The 21,810-nt window shown below is 42.2% G+C and overlaps 2 protein-coding genes across 3 annotated transcripts in view; one reads left to right on the top strand and one right to left on the bottom strand.

The window, feature by feature from the left end:
- LOC110491687 (TERF1-interacting nuclear factor 2) overlaps window positions 1-11,377 on the top strand; it is a 55,964-nt gene extending 44,587 nt beyond the window's left edge. The window contains exon 8 of one of the 2 annotated variants that reach the window (XM_036946582.2): window positions 9,922-11,377. In XM_036946582.2, the coding sequence (XP_036802477.2) occupies window positions 9,922-9,964 (43 nt within the window). In that variant the 3' untranslated portion in view covers window positions 9,965-11,377. The remainder of the gene's footprint in view (window positions 1-9,921) is intronic. The other variant, XM_090202324.1, reaches the window with a different exon arrangement.
- Window positions 1-21,810, bottom strand: part of kcnh4b (potassium voltage-gated channel subfamily H member 4b) — a 69,020-nt gene that overhangs the window by 22,371 nt on the left and 24,839 nt on the right. The window contains exons 5-9 of the mRNA XM_021565316.3: window positions 5,904-6,147; window positions 4,492-4,649; window positions 2,371-2,578; window positions 726-920; window positions 331-530 (exon numbers count right to left, since the gene is read on the bottom strand). Coding sequence (XP_021420991.3) covers window positions 331-530; window positions 726-920; window positions 2,371-2,578; window positions 4,492-4,649; window positions 5,904-6,147 — 1,005 coding nt within the window. The remainder of the gene's footprint in view (window positions 1-330; window positions 531-725; window positions 921-2,370; window positions 2,579-4,491; window positions 4,650-5,903; window positions 6,148-21,810) is intronic.

The following is a 21,810-nucleotide window of genomic DNA, read 5'->3' as shown; positions in this document are numbered from 1 at the left end:
AGAGAGAGCACTTGACCAATGTAAAAAGGACCATGTCAACTTATCAATGTGGCTACCATATAGTGTGTTGTAATAGAGTAGTGGCTGGAGGGCACACACTTAAAGTTGTAAAATGTATTTTAATGTAAAAAATATATATATTATAATGTACATTACTGTCTTAATTTTTGCTGCACCCCAGGAAGTGTAGCTGCTGCCTTGGCATGAGCTAATGGGGATCCATAATAAATACAAAATGCAATAAGATAGCATAAATCTGACCTGGATCAGTGTGTTTTATGCATCGTTCTGTTGTTGTATTGTGGTTGCATTATGGTCGTATGACCTTACCTCGTTGGCATCGATGCCATTGTTAACGGACCAGGTGGTCTGGAAGTACTCCAGCATTCGCTGTTTGAGCTGCTGGGGAAGACGGTGAACCCTGATGAAGTCCTTCAAGTCCTTCATGCGCGTGTGGTAGAGGGAGCGCCGCGAGTACATCCGCTGGATGATGGCCGTCACGTTCCCAAATACCACCGCATGCATCAGGGCTGGGGGGAGAGAACAGAAGAGAAGAGGAGAGGAAAGGAGAGGAGATGCAGAGGAACAAGGCACACATTTTAAATCCCCATAACCACAGTGCAACTTACAAATGAAAAGACGTCAAACTGCATCCAAACTTTGGGCCTGGACCTGGCATGCCCGCTTGCCCGGGTGGCAGCGCCAAACCAGGGTGCCACACTCACCCCCTATGAGCATAGTGCAGATAGAGAAGATCTTCTCAGCGTCAGTGTTGGCACACACATTGCCGAAGCCCACGCTGGTGAGGCTACTGAGGGTGAAGTAGAGGGCAGCGATATAGGAGCTGCGTACTGAGGGTCCGCCCAGTGTGCTGTTGGCGTATGGAGTCTCCAAACGCTTGCCCAGCTCATGGAGCCAACCTGGAGGGTAGGGGGTGTAGGGTTGAGACCAGGTCTGAAGGTCAGCATTCATATAACTCCAAGCCACGCTTACTTGTATAACTTAGGGTTAAAAAAAAAAATAGATATATATGAATCAACATTGAGAATTCAGACAAGTCGTGCTGGAAGAAAACTGGGTTGGGGAGAAAGAAAACGTTATTTTTGTGAACAAATATTTCATTTTGTCGACTTAATAAAACCAATTGTTGTGGAAATCTGTTGCAGCTCAGGTCGACTACAAAACCCACAATGCAATGCTCTCTCTCTTGGCTGGCTGGCTAGCTAGTTAGCTAGCAAACTTAGCTACACACAATAATACTAAAGTTAAAATCAGCATGTGGAGTATCTAGCGAGCTGTAAAATTGCCTAAACAAACTGCACTATCAATTTAAGAGTATATCTCACTGAGTTCAACGTGTCAGAGCGAGTGCAGAGTACGCAACAATGGCCCTTTCCCACATTTCCCAAAGACACAGGGCACAGTGTGAGATTGTACTTGAGGGAGAAGCTGAGTTGAATAATTTGGTACCATTTTTAAATTGAGCACATCTAAGTGAAATATCTACTTTGTCATGACGATATAAACGGATGGATGTGTTCTAGACAAGTATGCCCATACCATCTATTGGCTGATTTGGCGATCGGGAGTGCAGGTAATTGTTATAAAAGCGTTATGTAATGTGATAGTGTGTTATCCCCTATCGCCAGTGACGAGAACCATGTAGTATGACCCTTTCCGACACAAGTTCCGGATTTCACATACGGACCACTTAGAAGTTAAATCACGGGGAGCATTTTTATTTTAACCACTGAACATAGGTTTACAAGATATTGATAGGAGTTTCATGATTTGTATTCCTTGGGGATGGATCATGCCTCTAAGAGCAATGTTCTGGATGCGCAAGAGGAGACACTTCTACTCTAATCATGTAAAATAAATGCTGTTTGTATCGTTACAGAGCAAGCGTGAACATCTTCTGTTGCGGTACACTGCCTATGTCACTGTTCAGGTGGTCTGTCATCAAAGACTTAGAGTGATGGGGGCGTTGGCAAGGCACTCGCTGGTTGCCACCCCTGCCAGGGCACACCAAGAGTCAGGAAGCTGGCATGGACTTAAGGGAGCTGGTGGAATGAGGTTGTGTCCTCCAGGGATAAATAAGGCCCAGTATTGCTTTCCTTTGACACACACTTGTTCACACACGTGGACACACACTTACGCATGCCTACACGCACACACACACATATGGCGTGGGAGACTTAAATCTGGTGCATCTATCGATGAGAATGATCAATGTGTGGGTGCGCATTGCGTGCATGCACACAAGTGAATATGTCTGTACACCCCAGGCCCTGGTATTTGTGAGTGTCACCCATCTCACCCACCCACCCACTCGGCCCTCACCTTCCTCACTCAGCCAGCCAGACTCACCTATGTCCCAGGTGTCAGGGTCGTTGTTCTCCATCTCCTTGCGTCCGATGATGTACCAGATGCAGGCCATCCAGTGGGCCAGCAGGGCAAACATGGACATGAGCAGGGTGAGCACCATGGCACTGTACTGGGAGTAACGGTCCAGCTTCTGGAGAAGCCTCAACAGCCGCAGTAAGCGAACCGTCTTCAGCAGGTGGACCAGGGAGGTCTGGGACCAAGAGGACAGAGAGGACAAAGATAAGAACAGATTTTTCTTCTTTTTTTTTTTTTATTAATTTTGAGAGAGTGGAGTAGGTTGTGTAGACCATTGAAATTAAAAAGTAATTTAAATTGTTTTAATTAGAATTGTTTTCCACATTCACTTGGTGTGGAGTAGGTTGAAGATAATTGAAATGAAATCCGAATTAAATGTATTTTTTACATTTAAGGCAACATTCATGACAACAAAACGTGGAAACTATGAAAATGAGCTGCCAGAACAGCTCCAATGAGCCTTGGAATAGCTTCTACAAGTGGAACTCTCTGGAACTCTATTTGAGGGATGCGACACCATTCTTCCATGGGAAATTCCATAATTCGGTGTTTTGTTGATGGAAAACGCCGTCTCAGACGCCTCTCCAGAATCTCCCATAAGTGTTCAATTGGGCTGATATCTGGTGACTGAGACGGCCATGGCATTTGGTTTACATCGTTTTCATGCTCATCAAACCATTGAGTGACCACTCATGCCCTGTGGATGGGGACATTGTCGTCTTGGAGGAGACCACTCCCATTAGGGTAGAAAATTATTCACCATAGGTTGAAGGTGATCACTCAGAATAGCTGTGTATATACTATCGGTGCTCATCGGCCATTGAACATAAAGATTACACAACAAGTTGAAAATCGCAAATTCAACAATGAGTCGTTTGGAAGGAATCAGTGGCTAACTGCAGGCATTGCAAAACAACCAGTAGCCTGCTATTCAATGGAGTGGCTGTTTATTTTTTTTCTCTCAGAGTTCCCACTATAAATCCAGAGAATGCCAGACTTTGATGACAAAGTTTGATTTAAAAAATTGCCCACAAAGGACTGCCGCGCCACCTTCAGTGAGCACATCACAAGCCAAGGTGAATCCAAAAATATATTGTATGCTGCTGCATAAATTATGTAATATGCTAGGGAGATATGTATACTGTAGCTAAGAAGGTAATACTAAGTGTATGTTGTGTAGTAAGCTGATAGTAGCCCATGTGCCTCACCCTAATGATTTGGTCTATTTTCACCTCTTAATTTCGCCTAACGTTACTGTTCTGACTCGGTGGTGCTGCATATGTAGCCTATAACCTGTTTATGAGAAATCTCATAATCTAATGTTGTAAGAGGTTTCATTGTCTGCTTATATGGCCCCTTTATTTATCCTACAGTTCTGACTTAGTGTACAGGGAAAATACTGTAAGAGCAGCCCATGTTCTGCATTCTGTTGCTGTACATTTCAAAAGTGCTGAACACAGTTATATTGACTACGTCCATCTTACACCACGCTCGCTCATTAATGTCTTCATCGAAATTACGGAATGCCTCTTCTCTGCTCATCGTTCCCTTATGCCATAGTTTGTACATCTCAATTATCAGTAGCAACCACATTTGTTTAAGCAAGTCAGCCATATCAGCTATGTTTTTGAAAAAGGCAGTATACGAGGCTGAATGAACTGTTTCGCTGCCAGACAAGGCTCCACTGATAGCCAGGTGTAGAAGGATTCACTCCATTGTGCTGGAAAGAAAGCTCTGCTGTTGAGACAGCTTTATGTAGGCCAGTATGTGGGCACGGTTTGTGGGCACCACTTGTCGCCGTTATAGTGCAATTATTGTATTGTTTAGTGTTGTGTAGTGTCTTTGCTGGCATGCATCTAAAAAAAATTGGGGGGAGTTTACCCCACCAAGATTTACATGCTAAAATCGCCACTGAAGGTAGGCACCTTCAACTTACCAAAGGTATTATAAATTACACTTGCTGAGATTCACTTGCCTCCAACCAAATTAATTATAATTTATCCAGGCCATTTTTGTATTCTTTGAAGTGAATTTGTATGTGTATAGGTACAGTATCGTGTACGTGAATATACGACCTCAGATACCCACCACGGTGATGTTGAAGGCATAGAGCAGGTCAAAGGGCAGTGCAGCCACCAGGTCGACAAAGAACCAGGTGGTGGCGTAGTGGATGCAAATGGAGCGTGCCTCGTACACCACCTGACCCGACGTGCTCACAAAGGATGTTCGGAAGTTCAGGATGATGTCTGTGAATGGAGTGGGTATGAAATAAGTGATGAGGTTCCAAGATAGCTAAATGTTTGCTTAGTGGTCACAGGAATGTTTCAGTCATGGTAGCATAGTGGTCACCCAACCCTTGGGGAAAACCCTGTGCATGCTTTTGCTCCAGCCCTGCACGACAGCACCTAATTCAACATATATCTCACCAAGAGGTGTTGTCGTTTCTGGCTGGAGCAAAAGACTGCACACCCAAGTTGTTCAGGACCAGCATCCGACCTGGGTTCAAATACTACTCAAGTAATTTCAATTCATTTCACATTCATTTCAAAGTAAGTATTTGGATATTTTTCTTAAAAATAGTTGAATATTGGAAATACACTTGGAAAGTATTGGTATGTATTTGAAAATACTAAAATACAGAGACAGGGGTATTTCCAAATACGCATATTTCAATATTCCATGCATTTGAACCCAGGTCTGTTTGGTCCTATGGTATTTGAAATATACTTGGAAACAATTGCTGAAAATAGTTTCAAATATTATTTATAGGAAATCATTTGAAAATACTTTAAAAAAAAACTTCAAATAGAAGTAATCCAGCCAAATAATTTGAAAATAATTAAATACAGAGAAAATAAGTATTTAAAATACAAATACTTAAATAAGAATGTATTTGAACCAAGGTCTTAGTCTGACCAGGACACATACTCTCTATCTTGGAAATGTATCTACTACAGGAGAAACACTGGATCAGATGAATATACTGGACATAACAGTTAATACAGTTAAGACTAAGAGAACAGCAAACCATAATTAAGCCAAATCCTGACGTGATTATTTCCAATCTCTTGCCTCCTATTCCCTAGATCCCAGATATCCTACCGCCTATAGAGTATCTCCATGGTGATGTCGTTGATGTTGGTGGAGCAGGTGGCTGCTTTCAGCTCCTATTTCCTATCCCTTATCTCCTACAACTTACCTCCTATCTCCTCCTATCCTTTCACCTTATCCCCTTATTTCATAAGAACATCTCCATGACAGTGTGGTTTTTGATGGAGAAGCATCCAATGTCCTATTCCTTATCTCCTACAACCTTCCCATCTCCTATACCTTTCCTTTCGTTTTCTCCCTTACTTCCTTACTCCCTCACCCAGGATGGAAGAGCATTTCCTCAACAATGTCGTTAACAATGATGGCACGTCCCATTTCATATTCCTTACTTCCTACATCCTACAACATACCTCCTACCTCCTATTCCCTTACTCCGCCCATCTCCTCACCCAGGATGAAGAGCATCTCCACGGCGATGTCGCTGACGATGGTGGCGCGGGCGGCCGTGTCCAGCTCGTCGTAAGGCGTGAAGCAGACGTTGTAGGGCACGGTGACCGCCACATAGAAGGTGGCAAGGAGGATCATCCAGTCCCATAATGCCTTGGATACGCTGTAGTGAAGCAGGATGAAGCGGGACTTCTGGACCGCCGCTACCTTATACTCCGGGAGGGACGAGGGCTTCTCAAACATGTTCTGAGGGGGAGAGAGAGCGGGAGAGAGAGATGTGTTGGTAGAATGATTAAAGGATGAATGGGATTGTGTGTGAAGTGAGGTGCTGAATAAGCTCTTGACCAAAACAGTCACCCACTTGGGCCAGTTTCTCAAGTTCCTCCGTTTCTCATTGTTTCTGCTACACATCATGAATGCAAAAGGTATCACATTTGTCCATCAGTGCCCTATCAAAAAGCCAGGTCCTCCGAGCAAGATGACTTCCTGTGAGGGAGGAAGTGAGGCGACGATGAAGGGGAAACGACCAACTACGCCACACTGAGCATCAGAATGACATGCATGATTTCAACTCTTCCTTCAACATCCCCCCATCCAAAAGTCATCAGCTATTTCTCGCCCAAGTGTATTTCTCAACTTTTCTCATCTCGTCTCATTAAAGACAAATGAGAGAAGTGCCAATTCGACTGAACTTCGCCATAAAAATTTGAAATAGCACTTATTCATTCCCCCCTCGTTAGAATTTTTGATTGAGAAAGCTAATCATGGGTGAGATATATTATAATACCATGGCGAATCAGAGTGTCCATCCGGGGTTGGCATAATGACAGCGCAGATCTGACTATTGGACGTTATAGCCATAACAATGTTGAGGAGACATTAAGTAAAGCTATTACTTTAGACAGAAATGAAAGAGGGGTGAAGGGAAACAGAAAAGGCTAAATGGATCAAGGACTCCAGCCACCCAACCCACAGCCTGTTCACCTCACTATCATCTAGAAGGTGGAGACAGTACAGGTGCATCCAAGCTGGGACCGAGAAATGCTTCTATCTCCAGGCCATCCGACTGTTAAACAGTCATCACTAGCTGGCCTACTATACTCTGCACCGTAGAGACCTCTTGCCCTATGTACATAAAGTCATTGAACACTGGTCACTATAATAATGTATTCAGTATATACAGTAATATATATATATATATATATATATATATATATATAATGTGTGTACACACCTTTTCCATTTATATACTGTCCATACTGTCTACACACACTATATATATATATATATATTCAATTTATACAGTATAATATATATATATATCGTGTGTGTGTAGACACTATGGACGGTATATAAATGGAAAAGGTGTGTACAGCAGTAGTTATATAGGATGAAACATGACTAGAACAGTGTATACATATAAAGTGGGTAAAACAGTATGTATACATTATTATAGTGACCAGTGTTCAATGACAGCCTGGGTAATTAAGTATGAAATGTAATTTCCCTGGTATGTGTCCGGGAGGCGGCGAGCACCGTTGTGCTGCTGTGTAATCTTCTTAATGAGGCTCCTCGGGATGGATAGCCCTTACGTGGGGAAATAATTGGGGGAGCGAGGGAATTGTGGTCACACAAAAAAGGAGGGAGAGGAGGAGAGTGGCGTAATTATAACATTCCTAATTTTGTATGTGTGTGGGGAATAGTAAACGAAACAAACATTTTGCTAGTCCCCACAAGGTCAATGCTATTTCTAGGGGGTTTAGGGTTAAGCTTAGAACTAGTGTTAGGGTTATAATTAGGTTAGGGTTAGGAGCTAAGGTTAGTTTTAGGATTAGGTAAAATAGGATTTTGAATGGGACTGAATTGTGTGTCCCCACAAGGTTAGTTATACAAGACCGTGTGTGTGTGTGTGTGTGTGTGTGTGTGTGTGTGTGTGTGTGTGTGTGTGTGTGTGTGTGTGTGTGTGTGTGTGTGTGTGTGTGTGTGTGTGTGTGTGTGTGTGTGTGTGTGTGTGTGTGTGTGTGTGTGTGTGTGTGTGTGTGTGTGTCAAATTTGGGATCAATTAGGAATTTCTTCATTTAAATTCAATTCAACCCAATAATTTAAATTTGCATTGGACACACCTCAGAGGAAGCAGAATTTGAATATCATTTCATTCAAAACAATTCAAAGAAATTCAACAGATGTGAAATAAAGTCATTCCTTTGACATATATTTTACAAAAAACGTCTGTCACATAATTCAAAAAAATATACAGATACCATTTCAAATGTGAACTTAATTATAACTCAGCTGTCAAACATTTTTTTGTGATGAGATGTTAGATTGTTCTCTTCCATTCTGGAGTCTTTGATTTGATCTAATGCATTCTGGGAAATTTATTTTTTCTAATATGTAAGTGAAATTTGAATTATTATAGACAACCTACAAAATTATACAATAATATTTATAATTTTAGGCAAATGAGTTTAAAAAATGTAATATTTCAACCATATGTTATACATATACATGGTTATACATGATGTCAACATCTACATTTGTATAGGGATGTGTCTACATACAGTACATAATAGCCATTTGAATAGCCATTACCCATTTCATTTTCATTGAATAGAAGTTCTACCTTTAATTAAAATTCTGTTTCCTGTGAGGTGTGGTCAATTCAAATTCAAGAATTCAATTGAAATTAAAAGGCACTTCGCAACTCCATTCAGAATTGACCCCAACCCTGGTGCGTGCGTGCGTTGTAAATGTCGGAATTGTCCCCAAACCATCACCTCTTGACTCATAATGACAGGCTCCTCTCGATTGTGAAAATGTGCAATATAAAGGGAAGAAGAAAAGAGGGACACTTTACAGTTACAATGACCATGTGTTATTTCCCACTTGTTTCGACTTCTGGGATGTTTCCCCCACTTCAATTAAGAAGCTGAATGGCACTGAGGCAAATCCAAGGAAAAGCCAAGCTGATTTAATGTTTTTTTTAGCGAATGAGTCAGGGACGTCAGCGAACGCTGGGACTTCTTTTTTAATTTGGCTCACATTACATCACCGGGGTTGGGTCAATCCATCCTTCCGACAGCCAACAGAGCACGTCCTAGTGTTGATGAGAGGCGAAAAAGCCCGCTGCGGGCACCAAGTGTTGCTAAATCTCCCTGCAGCAACAGCTGATCTTTGTACTTCATCAAGCTTTACCCGGGCAACCCTAACGCGTATATCCCGCAGCATGCTTTGAGCTGAGAAAAACAAACCATGACACAGACAGATCATCGTCTCTTGATGAGGAAGCCCTTCATGTGACTTCTAAATCAGTGTCAGCCCGTTGGTTTCTCTCATGAGCGACCCGGGTTTATATGTCGCTTGTAACACAGAAAGACAAGACTTTCTACCGAGAAGAATTCAGCACAGAGTAAAGATCCAACCAGCTGAAATGGCTGAAATAACCAGTTGAAATAACAGCATGGTTACTGTTAGATTTGACCACAGTAGACGGACGTACAACGACCAACTCCACATTGTTGCTTCATCATCTCCCTCTTGAACACTCCACAACAACCTGCTCACATAAAAAGCAGGTCAAGACTGGTGGACTCATTGGAAACTGGGTTACAGTAGATTATATAAACCAGGGGGGACTAGAATTACACACTCCCAAACCCATAGGGAGATAGAAAAAGAGAGTGGAAGAGGCAACGAGAGGACAGAAATGAGAAATACTTAGCTGAATCAGGTGTTTTATAGAGTAGTTCTGGAACAAAACCCTGAACACCCAGTAACTCTCCAGGAGGAGGGTTAGCCAACACTGACACAATCGATTCCTTGCCTCCTTAAAACCCACAGAAAGACGAATTGAGATAGATAGTTCTTCCCAACTCCTCTGAACAAACAGCCTAAATATAGGAATTGGGGGTAATCGTGGTGTATTTTAGGGCACTGAGATGCTTTGCAGTTATCCCACACTTTCTCTGAAGTTACAGCGTCAATCCTTCAACAGCCTGTTCTCTCTTCTCTCACACACAGGTGTTCCTTCCTTCCTGCCTTCCTGGACTGGTGCTACAAATAGTGAGCTATTCACAGCACGACCAACTGCTAACAGGGAAGAAATGAAAGGGGGGAGGGATAATGATATACACTACCGTTCAAAAGTTTGGGGTCACTTAGAAATGTCCTTGTTTTTGAAAGAAAAACACTTTTTTTTTGTCCATTAAAAGAACATCAAGTTGATCAGAAATACAGTGTAGCCTTTGTTAATGTTGTAAATTGACTATTGTAGCTAGAAACGGTGGATTTTGTTATGGAATATCTACATAGGCGTACTGAGGCCCATTATCAGCAACCATCATTCATGTATTCCAATGGCACGTTGTGTTAGCTAATCCAAGTTTATCATTTTAAAAGGCTAATTGATCATTAGTAAACCCTTTTGCAATTATGTTAGCACAGCTGAAAAGTGTTGTTCTGATTAAAGAAGCAATAAAACTGGCCTTCTTTAGACTAATTGATTACTCGTCGCCAAACCCACTGGCTACAGGTTATCTACAAGTCTCTGCTAGGTAAAGCCCCGCCTTATCTCAGCTCACTGGTCACCATAGCAGCACCCACTCGTAGCACGCGCTCCAGCAGGTATATCTCACTGGTCACCCCCAAAGCCAATTCCTCCTTTGGTCGTCTTTCCGTCCAGTTCTCTGCTGCCCATGACTGGAACGAATTGCAAAAATCTCTGAAGCTGGAGACTCACATCTCCCTCACTAGCTTTAAGCACCAGCTGTCAGAGCAGTTTACAGATCACTGCACCTGTACTTAGCCTATCTGTAAACAGCCCATCTATCTACCTACCTTATCCCCATACTGGTATTTATTTATTTTGCTCCTTTGCACCCCAGTATCTCTACCTGCACATTAATCTTCTGTCGATCTACCATTCCAGTGTTTAATTGCTATATTGTAATTACTTCGCCACCATGGCCTATTTATTTCCTTAACTTACCTAATTTGCACTCACTGTATATAGACTTTTTGTTTTCTTTTGTTCTACTGTATTATTGACTGTATGTTTTGTTTATTCCATGTGTAACTCTGTGTTGTTGTATGTGTCGAATTGCTACGCTTTATCTTGGCCAGGTCGCAGTTGCAAATGAGAAAGGTGAAATAATAAATAAATAAATAAATAAATAGTTAAGTGGCCTAGCCAGTCTCCAGATCTCAACCCCATAGAAAATCTTTGGAGGGAGTTGAAAGTCCGTGTTGCCCAGCAACAGCCCCAAAACATCACTGCTCTAGAGGAGATCTGCATGGAGGAATGGGCCAAAATACCAGCAACAGTGTGTGAAAACCTTGTGAAGACTTACAGAAAACGTTTCACCTCTGTCATTGCCAACAAAGGGTATATAACAAAGTATTGAGATAAACTTTTGTTATTGACCAAATACTTATTTTTCACAATAATTTGCAAATAAATTCATTAAAAATCCTACAATGTGATTTTCTGGATTTTTTTTCTTCTCATTTTGTCTGTCATAGTTGAAGTGTACCTATGATGAAAATTACAGGCCTCTCATCTTTTTAAGTGGGAGAACTTGCACAATTGGTGGCTGACTAAATACTTTTTTGCCCCACTGTATCACATTCACATAAGTATTCAGACCGTTCACTCAGTACTTTGTTGAAGCATCTTTGGCAGCTATTACAGCCTCGAGTCTTGTTAGATATGATGCTACAAGCTTAGCACACCTGTATTTGGGGAGTTTCTCCCATTCTTCTCTGCAGATCCTCTCAAGCTCTGTCAAGTTGGATGGGGAGCTTTGCTGCACAGCTAATTCAGGTCTTTCCAGAGATGTTCATTTGGATTCAAGTCCGGGCTTTGGCTGAGCCACTTGTCCCGAAGCCACTCCTGTGTTGTCTTGTCTGTGTGCTTAAGGTTGTTGTCCTGTTGGAAGGTGAACCTTCGCCCCCCAGTCAGAGGTCCTGAGCACTCTGGAGCAGGTTTTAATCAAGGATCTCTCCGTACTTTGCCTCGATCCTGACTTGTCTCTCAGTCTCTGTCACTGAAAAACATCCCCACAGCATGATGCTGCCTCCAGCATGCTTCACCGTATAGACGGTGCCAGGTTTCCTCCAGTCGTGACACTTGGTATTCAAAGTTCAATCTTGGTTTCATCAGACCAGAGAATCTTGTTACTCATGAGCAGCTTTAGGTTCCTTTTGGCAAACCCCAAGCGGGCTGTCATGTGCCTTTTACTGAGGAGTGGCTTCCGTCTGGCCACTCTACCATAAAGGCCAGATTGGTGGAGTGCTGCAGAGATGGTTGTTCATCAACTCTAGAGCTCTGTCAGAGTGACCATGGGTTCTTGGTCACCTCCCTGACCAAGGCCCTTCTCCCCGATTTCTCATTTTGGCCAGGCGGCCAGCTCTAGGAGGAGTCTTGGTGGTTTCAAACTTGAGACCAATGTGTTCTTTGGGGACCTTCAATGCCTTGACACGATCCTGTCTTGGAGCTCTACGGACAATTCCTTCAACCTCATGGCATGGTTTTTGCTCTGACATGCACTGTCAACTGTGGAACCTTATATAGATGGGTGTGCGTTTCCAAATCATGTCCAATCAATTTAATTTACCACAGGGGGACTCCAATCAAATTGCAAAAACATCCCAAGGATGATCAATGGAAACAGGATGCACCTCGCTCAATTTCATGTCTCATAGCAAAGAGTCTGAATACTTATGTTAATAAGGTTTTTTGTTTTTAATACATTTGCAAACATCTCAACCAACCTCTTTTCCCTTTGTCATTACGGGGTATTGTGTGTAGATTGCTGAGGATTTTTATTTATTTAATCAATTTTAGAATAAGGCTATAGCGTAACAAAATGTGGGAGAAGTCAAGGGATCTGAATACTTTCCGAAGGCACTGTATATACAGTACCAGTCTTGGACACACCTACTCATTCCAGGGGGTTTCTTTGTTTTTACTATTTTCTACATTGTAGAATAGTAGTGAAGACATCAAAACGATGAAATAACACATATGGAATCATGTAGTAACAAAAAAAAAGTGTTAAAAATATATATTTTATATTTGAGATTCTTCAAAGTAGCCACCCTTTGCCTTGAGGACAGCTTGCACACTCTTGGCATTCTCTCAACCAGCTTCATGAGGTAGTCACCTGGAATGCATTTCAATTAACAGGTGTACCTTGTTAAAAGTTAATTTGTGGAATTTCTTACCTCCTTAATGCGTTTGAGCCAATCAGTTGTGCTGTGACAAGGTAGGGTTGGTATACAGACGATAGCCTATTTGGTAAAATACGAAGTCCATATGATGGCCAGAACAGCTCAAATAAGCAAAGAGAAAAAACTGTCCATCATTACTTTAATTAAGACATGAAGGTCAGTCAATACGGAACATTTCAAGAACTTTTAAAGTTTCTTCAAGTACAGTCGCAAAAACCATCAAGCGCTATGATGAAACTGGCTCTCATGAGGACCGCCACAGGAAAGGAAGACCAAGCGTTACACTTGCTGGGGAGAAAATGTTCATTAGAGTTACCAGACTCAGAAATTGCAGAGCAAATAAATGCTTCAGAGTTCAAGTAACAGACACATCTCAGCATCAACTGTTCAGAGGAGACTGTGTGAATCAGGCCTTCATGGTCTAATTGCTGCAAAGAAACCACTACTAAAGGACATCAATAAGAAGAAAAGACTTGCTTGGGCCAAGAAACATGATCAATGGATATTAGACCGGTGGAAATCTGTTCTTTGGTCTGATTAGTTCAAATTTGAGATTTCTGCTTCCAACCGATCTCCGCATATGTGGTTCTCACCTTGAAGCATAGAGGTGTGATGGTGTGGGGGTGCTTTGCTGGTAACACTGTCAGTGATTTATTTAGAATTCAAGGCACACTAAACCAGCATGGCTACCACAGCATTCTGCAGCGATACCCCATCCCATTTGCGTTTGGTGGGACTATCATTTGTTTTTCAACAGGACAATGACCCAAAACACACCTACAGGCTGTGTAATGAATATTTGACCAAGAAGGAGAGTGATGGAGTGCTGTATCAGATGAACCCAATTGAGGTGGTTTGGGATGAGTTGGACCGCAGAGTGAAGGAAAAGCAGCCAACAAGTTCTCAGCATATGTGGGAACTCCTTCAAGACTGTTGGAGAAGCATTCCAGGTGAAGCTGGTCGAGAGAATGCCAAGACTGTGCAAAGCTGTCATCAAGGGTGGCTACTTTGAAGAATCTCAAATATTAAATATATTTAGATTTGTTTCACACTTCTTTGGTTACTACATGATTCCACAATAATGGTCTGGGGCTGTTTTTTGTAATGGTTTGGGTTAGGGCCCTTAGTTCCAGTGAAGGCAAATAACGCTACAGCATACAAGACATTCTAGATGATTCTGTGCTTCCAACTTTGTGGCAACGGTTTGGGAAAGGTCCTTTCCTGTTTCAGCATGACAATGTCCCTGTGCACAAAGCGAGGTCCATACAGAAATGGTTTGTCGAGATATGTGTGGATGAACTGTTCCAACATCTACTGGAAAGCATTCCCAGAAGAGTGGTATAGCAGCAAAGGGGGGAACCAACTCCATATTAATGCCCATGATTTTGGAATGAGATGTTCGACAAGCATGTGTGCACATACTTTTGGTCATGTAGAGTACACAAAACATTAAAAACACATGCTCTTTCCACGACATAGACTGACCAGGTGAATCCAGGTGAAAGCTATGATACCTTATTTATGTCACTTGTTAAATCCACTTCAATCAGTGTAGATGAAGTGGAGGAGACAGGTTAAATAATTGAGACATTGATTGTGTATGTGAATGGGCAAGACAAAATATTTAAGTGCCTTTGAACAAGGGTATGGTATTAGGCAGGGGCACAACTTTCACTTGGGATGGGGTACGGCCCCCCACATTCTGAAATTGCATTTTTGTCCCCACCCAGTTTTATCATTGCACTCTGATGCAAAAAGCAGCTCTGGGTGTACTTTAAGACCGCGTAGAAGCCTCAGAGCTATCGGGTAGGCTGTTTTCCAGTTTCAACCGGCTGGATTTAGGACCTCACAGACACCACCACCACAGCGTGCGGACAGGTTGTGTGAAGCCAAAGCTTCTGAAAGGCTGGCGTATTGGACCAGCATGGGAGAGATGAACCAAGGCAGCTGCTGTCTGTGTTGTTCTTTTTCTCTGAGTTGTAAAAGCAAGGAGAGCATAAACTGGCTTCTCCTTAGTTGACTGATCTAGCTGGCAAGATAACTGTTTTTTGACAGAAAAATAAATGTTTATTCCCAGTGCTGAGCTAGTAGTGTAACTGACATTCTATGTTAGCTAATGTTTCATCCCCTCTCGACTGAAGTGAATGAACACCTAGCAGCTAGTTAGCTAGCTAGCAGCTACCACAGCCAGTTCAGCTCTAGCTAGCCTCTAGCTATCTGTCAGGTAGCAGCATCTGTCATGTCTACTCCTGCTCCTCCCCTCCGGCGTTTGACGTCACCGGTTTACTGACCACTGGTCCTGGGAACCATCATTACGCACACCTGGCTTTCATCATTACGTGAACCTGTGCTTCATCATTAAGCACACCTGGACTCCATTACCTCACTCATTACCTCCCCTTTATCTGGCACTCCTTTAGGTTCTTTCCCCATGCAGTATTGTTTCTGTTTTCATGTCTAGACCCTACTCTTATGTTGTACCAGTCCATGTTATGTGTTATATTAAACTTACTACCTTCTTCTCATCTCCCAGCATCTATGTTACAGTATCTAACAGCTGTTGGAAATGTATGGAAATGTTTTATTGCCTTTGTTTTGTCCTGTTTCAGTCAATTTGATGATGCACCATTGTATCATTAGAAAGTAGAGCTATCCAAATGTTGGCTAATTCTAGCTAGCTCCCTAAATGTAGCTATTATTTTTGCCTCAATCACACTAGACCTGAATGAAATGATGAAATCAGCGACCAAACGATTGAAGACCAATATTTTGACATTTATAGGACAAGCAAGAAGCTCCAAAGATTTAAACTTTTTTAAGGAAGTCTGATAAACCTCTAAAGTCGATTTCCAAACTGTATCAAGGGTTGATAGAGGCTTTGCCCGACACAAAACCTAGGAGACGCTATTGACGATGATGAATGGATACAGATGTGTTAGAATGCCCATTCATGTTCATATAACCTCAGACATAAATGTCTGCAGTTTAAGACCATCCATAGAACATACTATATGCCAGTGAAACTGAATATCATGCACACAGAAATGAAATTATTCTGCTGGAGGTGTAAAAAAAAAACAGGGACATATTTGCATATGTTATGGTCTTGTGAAGGCTAGCTGAATTCTAACAAAGAGTATGTTCTTCTATCTTAGCATGTCTGCAGATTCTTCCTTCTCCCTGTTTTTATTTGCTTGGAAAAGTTGATAGTGGAGACTTATCAGAATAAACTGTAACCTAATATGTAAAGTGGTAAAGAAATGCATTGCTATTTCTTCTAATCCTCCCACAATAGATGGAATAAATGTCATGGTATGTGTCACTAGATTTGATTTATTATAAGATTAAGGGTATACTGTGCAACTTTCATAAGGTTGTGATGTCTTATATGGAATACAGTACAGCAAAATTAGTCTGTATTGAAAACATGCCCACACCAGGGGAGATACAGTTCCTATTTAGGAAATCCCTAGCTCCTGGGCTGCTCAGTCCTGGCCCTGGGGGTCTGCCGTACTGTCGTTGTCACCCTGGCCTTTGCCTAACACACCTGAAACCAATAATTAATATTTAGTCTGGTTAAGATTTGATAAAGATAAAGACAATCAAAAGTCTTTGTACGTCATTTGTAAGAGTTGTTCATTTGTTAGGCTATTGGTTGAAGGTGCAACAAAATATTATTGAATTATCATTGATATAGTTCAGTCTTATCAATCGCTAAAACATATTTTAAAATAATCTCTTACTTGTTGACTGGGCATTTTTGTGTACTTTATGTTGTTCTAAATAGAGACAGTTCGACAGGCCATGGGTCATATTAGATTGTGTAGAAATGCAGGAAATTAGCTTAAGATACTCAGAACCCCCAATAGGTTATGTCCCCCCCACTTCTAAAACCAAAGTTGCGCCCCTGGTAGTAGGAGTTTGTGTGAAGAACTGCAACACTGCTGTGTTTTTCACGCTCAACAGTTTCCCGTGTGTTTCAAGAATGGTCCACCAGCCAAAGGACATCCAGCCAACACAACTGTGGGAAGCATTGGTGTCAACATGCCCTGGCGAATCGAGGCTGTTCTGTGGACATAAAGGGGTGGGGGGTGGGTGCAACTCAATATTAGGAAGGTGTTCCTAATGCTAGGTATACTCAGTGTATGTATGTACAGTTGAAGTCGGAAGTTTACATACACCTTAGCCAAATACATTTAAACTCACTTTTTCACAATTCCTGACATTTAATCCTAGTAAAAATTCCCCGTTTTAGGTCAGTTAGGATCACCACTTTGTTTCAAGAATGTGAAATGTCAGAATAATAGTAGAGACTAGTACTTTAACTTCCTGACTGTTGTCTTGCGATGTTGCTTCAATATATCCACATAATTTTCCTACCTCATGACGCCATCTAATTTGTGAAGTGCACCAGTCCCTCCTGCAGCAAAGCACCCCCACAACATGATGCTGCCAACCCCGTGCTTCACGGTTGGGATGGTGTTCTTTGGCTTGCAAGCCTCCCCCTTTTTCCTCCTAACATAACGATGGTCACATAACGATGGCGGTTTTGGAGCAGTGTCGATATAGGACTCGTTTTACTGTGGATATAGATACTTTTGTAACCGTTTCCTCCAGCATCTTCACAAGGCCCTTTGCTGTTGTTCTGGGATTGATTTACACTTTTGGCACCAAAGTGCATTCATCTCTAGGAGACAGAAAGCGTCTCCTTCCTGAGCGGTATGACGGCTGCGTGGTCCCATGGTGTTTATACTTGCGCACTATTGTTTGTACAGATGAACGTGGTACCTTCAGGCATTTGGAAATTGCTCCCAAGGATGAACAAGTTTGTGACTTGTTTGTGTCTACAATTATTTTCTGAGGTCTTGGCTGATTTATTTTGATTTTCCCATGATGTCAAGCAAAGAGGCACTGAGTTTGAAGGTAGGCCTTGAAATACATCCACAGGTACACCTCCAATTGACTCAAATTATGTAAATTAGCCTATCAGAAGCTTCTAAAGCCATGACTTTAAACAGCTTTTCCAAGGTGTTTAAAGGCACAGTCAACTTAGTGTATGTAAACTTCTGAACCACTGAAGTTGTGATACAGTGAATTATAAGTGAAATAATCTGTTTGTAAACAATGGTTGAAAAATTACTTGTGTCATGCACAAAGTAGATGTCTTAACCGACTTGCCAAAACTATAGTTTGTTAACAAGAAATGTGTGGAGTGGTTGAAAAACAAGTTTTAATGACTCCAACTTAAGTGTATGTAAACTTCCGACTTCAACTGTATGTATGTATGTATGTATGTATTTATGCATGTATGTATGTGCATTGCATTGCATTCAGGAAAGTATCCAGACCCCTTGACTTAAAAAAAACATAATTACGTTAAACCCTTATTCTAAAATGGATTAAATTGTTTTTCCCCCTCATCAATCTACACACAGTACACCATAATGACAAAGCAAAGACAGGGTTTTAGAAATGTTGTCAAACTGAAATAGCAAATTTACATAAGTATTCAGACCCTTTCCTCAGTACATTGTTGAAGCATCTTTGGCAGCGATTACAGCCTCGAGTCTTCTTAGGTATGACGCTACAAGCACACCTGTATTTTGGAAGTTTCTCCCATTCTTCTCTGCAGATCCTCTCGAGCTCTGTCAAGTTGGATGGGGAGGGTCGCTGCACAGCAAATTTCAATCAGGTTCAAGTTCAGGCTCTGGCTGGGCCACTCAAGGACATTCAGAGACTTGTCCACAAGCCACTCCTGCGTTGTCTTGGCTGTGTGCTTAGGGTCATTGTCATGTTGGAAGGTGAACCTTCGCCCCAGTCTGAGGTCCTGAGCGCTCTGGAGCAGGTTTTCATCAAGGATGTCTCCGTACTTTGCTCCGTTCATCTTTCCCTCAATCCTGACTAGTCTCCCAGTCCCTGCCACTGAAAAACATCCCAACAGCATGATGTTTCACCGTAGGCATGGTGCCAAGTTTCCTCAAGACGTGACGATTGGCATTCAGAGTTGAATGCATTCAGTTGTACAACTGACTAGGTTTCCCCTTTCCCTTTCCCTTTGCCAGTCTTGGTTTCATCAGACCAGAGAATCTTGTTTCTCAAAGTCTGAGAGTCCTTTAGATGCCTTTTGGCAAACTCCAAGAGGGCTGTCATGTGCCTTTTACTGAGGAGTGGCTTTCGTATGGCTACTCTACCATCAAGGCCTGATTGGTGGAGTGCTGCAGAGATGGTTGTCCTTCTGGAAGTTTCTCTCATCTCTACAGAGGAACTCTTGAGCTCAGAGTGACCATTGGGTTCTTGGTCACCTCCCTGACCAACGTCCTTCACCCCCGATTGCTCAGTTTGGTCGGGCGGCCAGCTCTATGAAGAGTCTTGGTGGTTTCAAACTTCATCAATTTAAGAATTATGGAGGCCACTGTGTTCTTGAGGACCTTCAATGCTGCAGAATTTATTTTTCCCCAGATCTGTGCCTCGACACAATCCTGTCTCGGAGCTCTACGGGACAATTCCTTTGACGTCATGGCCAATTGAATGTACCACAGGTGGACTCCAATCAAGTTGCAGAAACATCTCAAGGATAATCATTGGAAGCAGGATGCAACTGAGCTCAATTTTCGAGTCTCATAGCAAAGGGTCTGAATACTTATGTAAATAATGTATTTCTTTTTTCTATTGGGGTATTGGGTGTAGATTGATGGATTTAATCCAATTTAGAATAAGGCTGTAACGTAACAAAATGTGGAAAAGGGGAATGGGTTTGGATACTTTCCGAATGCGCTGTTAACTGGAGAGAGAGAGAGAGAGAGAGAGAGAGAGAGAGAGAGAGAGAGAGAGAGAGAGAGAGAGAGAGAGAGAGAGAGAGAGAGAGAGAGAGAGAGAGAGAGAGAGAGAGAGAGAGAGAGAGAGAGAGAGAGAGAGAGAGAGAGAGAGAGAGAGAGAGAGAGAGAGAGAGAGAGAGAGAGAGAGAGAGAGGCTGATTCTCTGTGATCCCATGAGCATTCCTAGAATGTAAATGAATGAGTCCTGTAACTTAGGCAGCAACGATTATAGAAATCCCAACGTGTGTGTAATATAGAGAGAAGAGTAATACCTCATACTTGTGCGCATACATACACACACACCACAAGCTTTTTGACCATACCCACACACTCTCTCTACACACATGTGCACACGCACACACACGAGCGCACACACATGACAGAGTGAGTGTCATCTCTCCACCTCCCTCTGTGTTGGATTTATAGTTGGCTTCCCCCTCTGTCGCACACTCACACTTGGAGAGGAAACATGATCCTCGTTCTGTGTCTCTAGGTAGATGAAAATGCCAAGAGAAACGGCTACAATTACCATATCCCTATGGTACTGCAATATATGTTACAATATACTGGCATGTTCCCAAAATATACTGTAATAATAGGTGTTCATAATAATATGTTAATGACATTGTGTTATAATTATGTTATAATAATATCATTTAGATGTATCAACCTGCAGTGTGTAAGGGACAATCTATCTTTTAACATATTTTATCTATAGCAGGTAAACATCTTAAAGCTGAAATGCGCATCAGTTGAAACAGCGCCACTGTCCGCCCCAGCGCACTGTGCTATCTTACCTCCAAACGAGTTTCAATGCCATACAACACTCCTTTCGTGGCCTCCAACTGCTCTTAAACGCTAGTAAAAACCAAATCCATGCTTTTCAACCGTTCGCTGCCTGCACCCGCACGCCCGACTAGCATCACCACCCTGGATGGTAAAGACCTAGAATATATGGACGTCTACAAGTACCTAGGTGTCTGGGTAGACTGCAAACTCTCCTTCCAGACTCATATCAAACATCTCCAATCCAAAATCAAATCTAGAGTCGGCTTTCTATTTCGCAACAAAGCCTCCTTCACTCACGCCGCCAAACTTACCCTTGTAAAACTGACTATCCTACCGATCCTCGACTTCGGCGATGTCATCTACAAAATAGCTTCCAATACTCTACTCAGCAAACTGGATACAGTTTATCACAGTGCCATCCGTTTTGTTACTAAAGCACCTTATACCACCCACCACTGCGACCACCCACCACTGCGACCTCTAGTCGGCTGGCCCTCGCTACATGTTCGTCGCCAGACCCACTGGCTCCAGGTCATCTACAAGTCTATGCTAGGTAAAACTCCGCCTTATCTCAGTTCACTGGTCACGATGGCAACACCCACCCGTAGCACGCGCACCAGCAGGTGTATCTCACTGACCATCCCTAAAGCCAACACCTCATTTGGCCGCCTTTCCTTCCAGTTCTCTGCTGCCTGCGACTGGAACGAATTGCAAAAATCTCTGAAGTTGGAGACTTTTATCTCCCTCACCAACTTTAAACATCTGCTATCTGAGCAGCTAACCGATCGCTGCAGCTGTACATAGTCCATCGGTATATAGCTCACCCAATTTACCTACCTCAACCCCAGATTGTTTTTATTTTATTTACTTTTCTGCTCTTTTGCACACCAGTATCTCTACCTGCACATGTTCATCTGATCATGTATCACTCCAGTGTTAATCTGCTAAATTGTAATTATTCACTCCTATGGCCTATTTATTGCCTACCTCCTCATGCCTTTTGCACACAATGTATATAGAGTTTTTTGTTCTACTATGTTATTGACTTGTTTATTGTTTACTCCATGTGTAACTC

The sequence above is a fragment of the Oncorhynchus mykiss genome, chromosome 16, assembly GCF_057628025.1.
Source record: "Oncorhynchus mykiss isolate SJ-2025 chromosome 16, ASM5762802v1, whole genome shotgun sequence".
Taxonomy (NCBI): Eukaryota; Metazoa; Chordata; class Actinopteri; order Salmoniformes; family Salmonidae; genus Oncorhynchus; species Oncorhynchus mykiss.
This window is presented reverse-complemented; position numbering and strand designations above follow the sequence as displayed.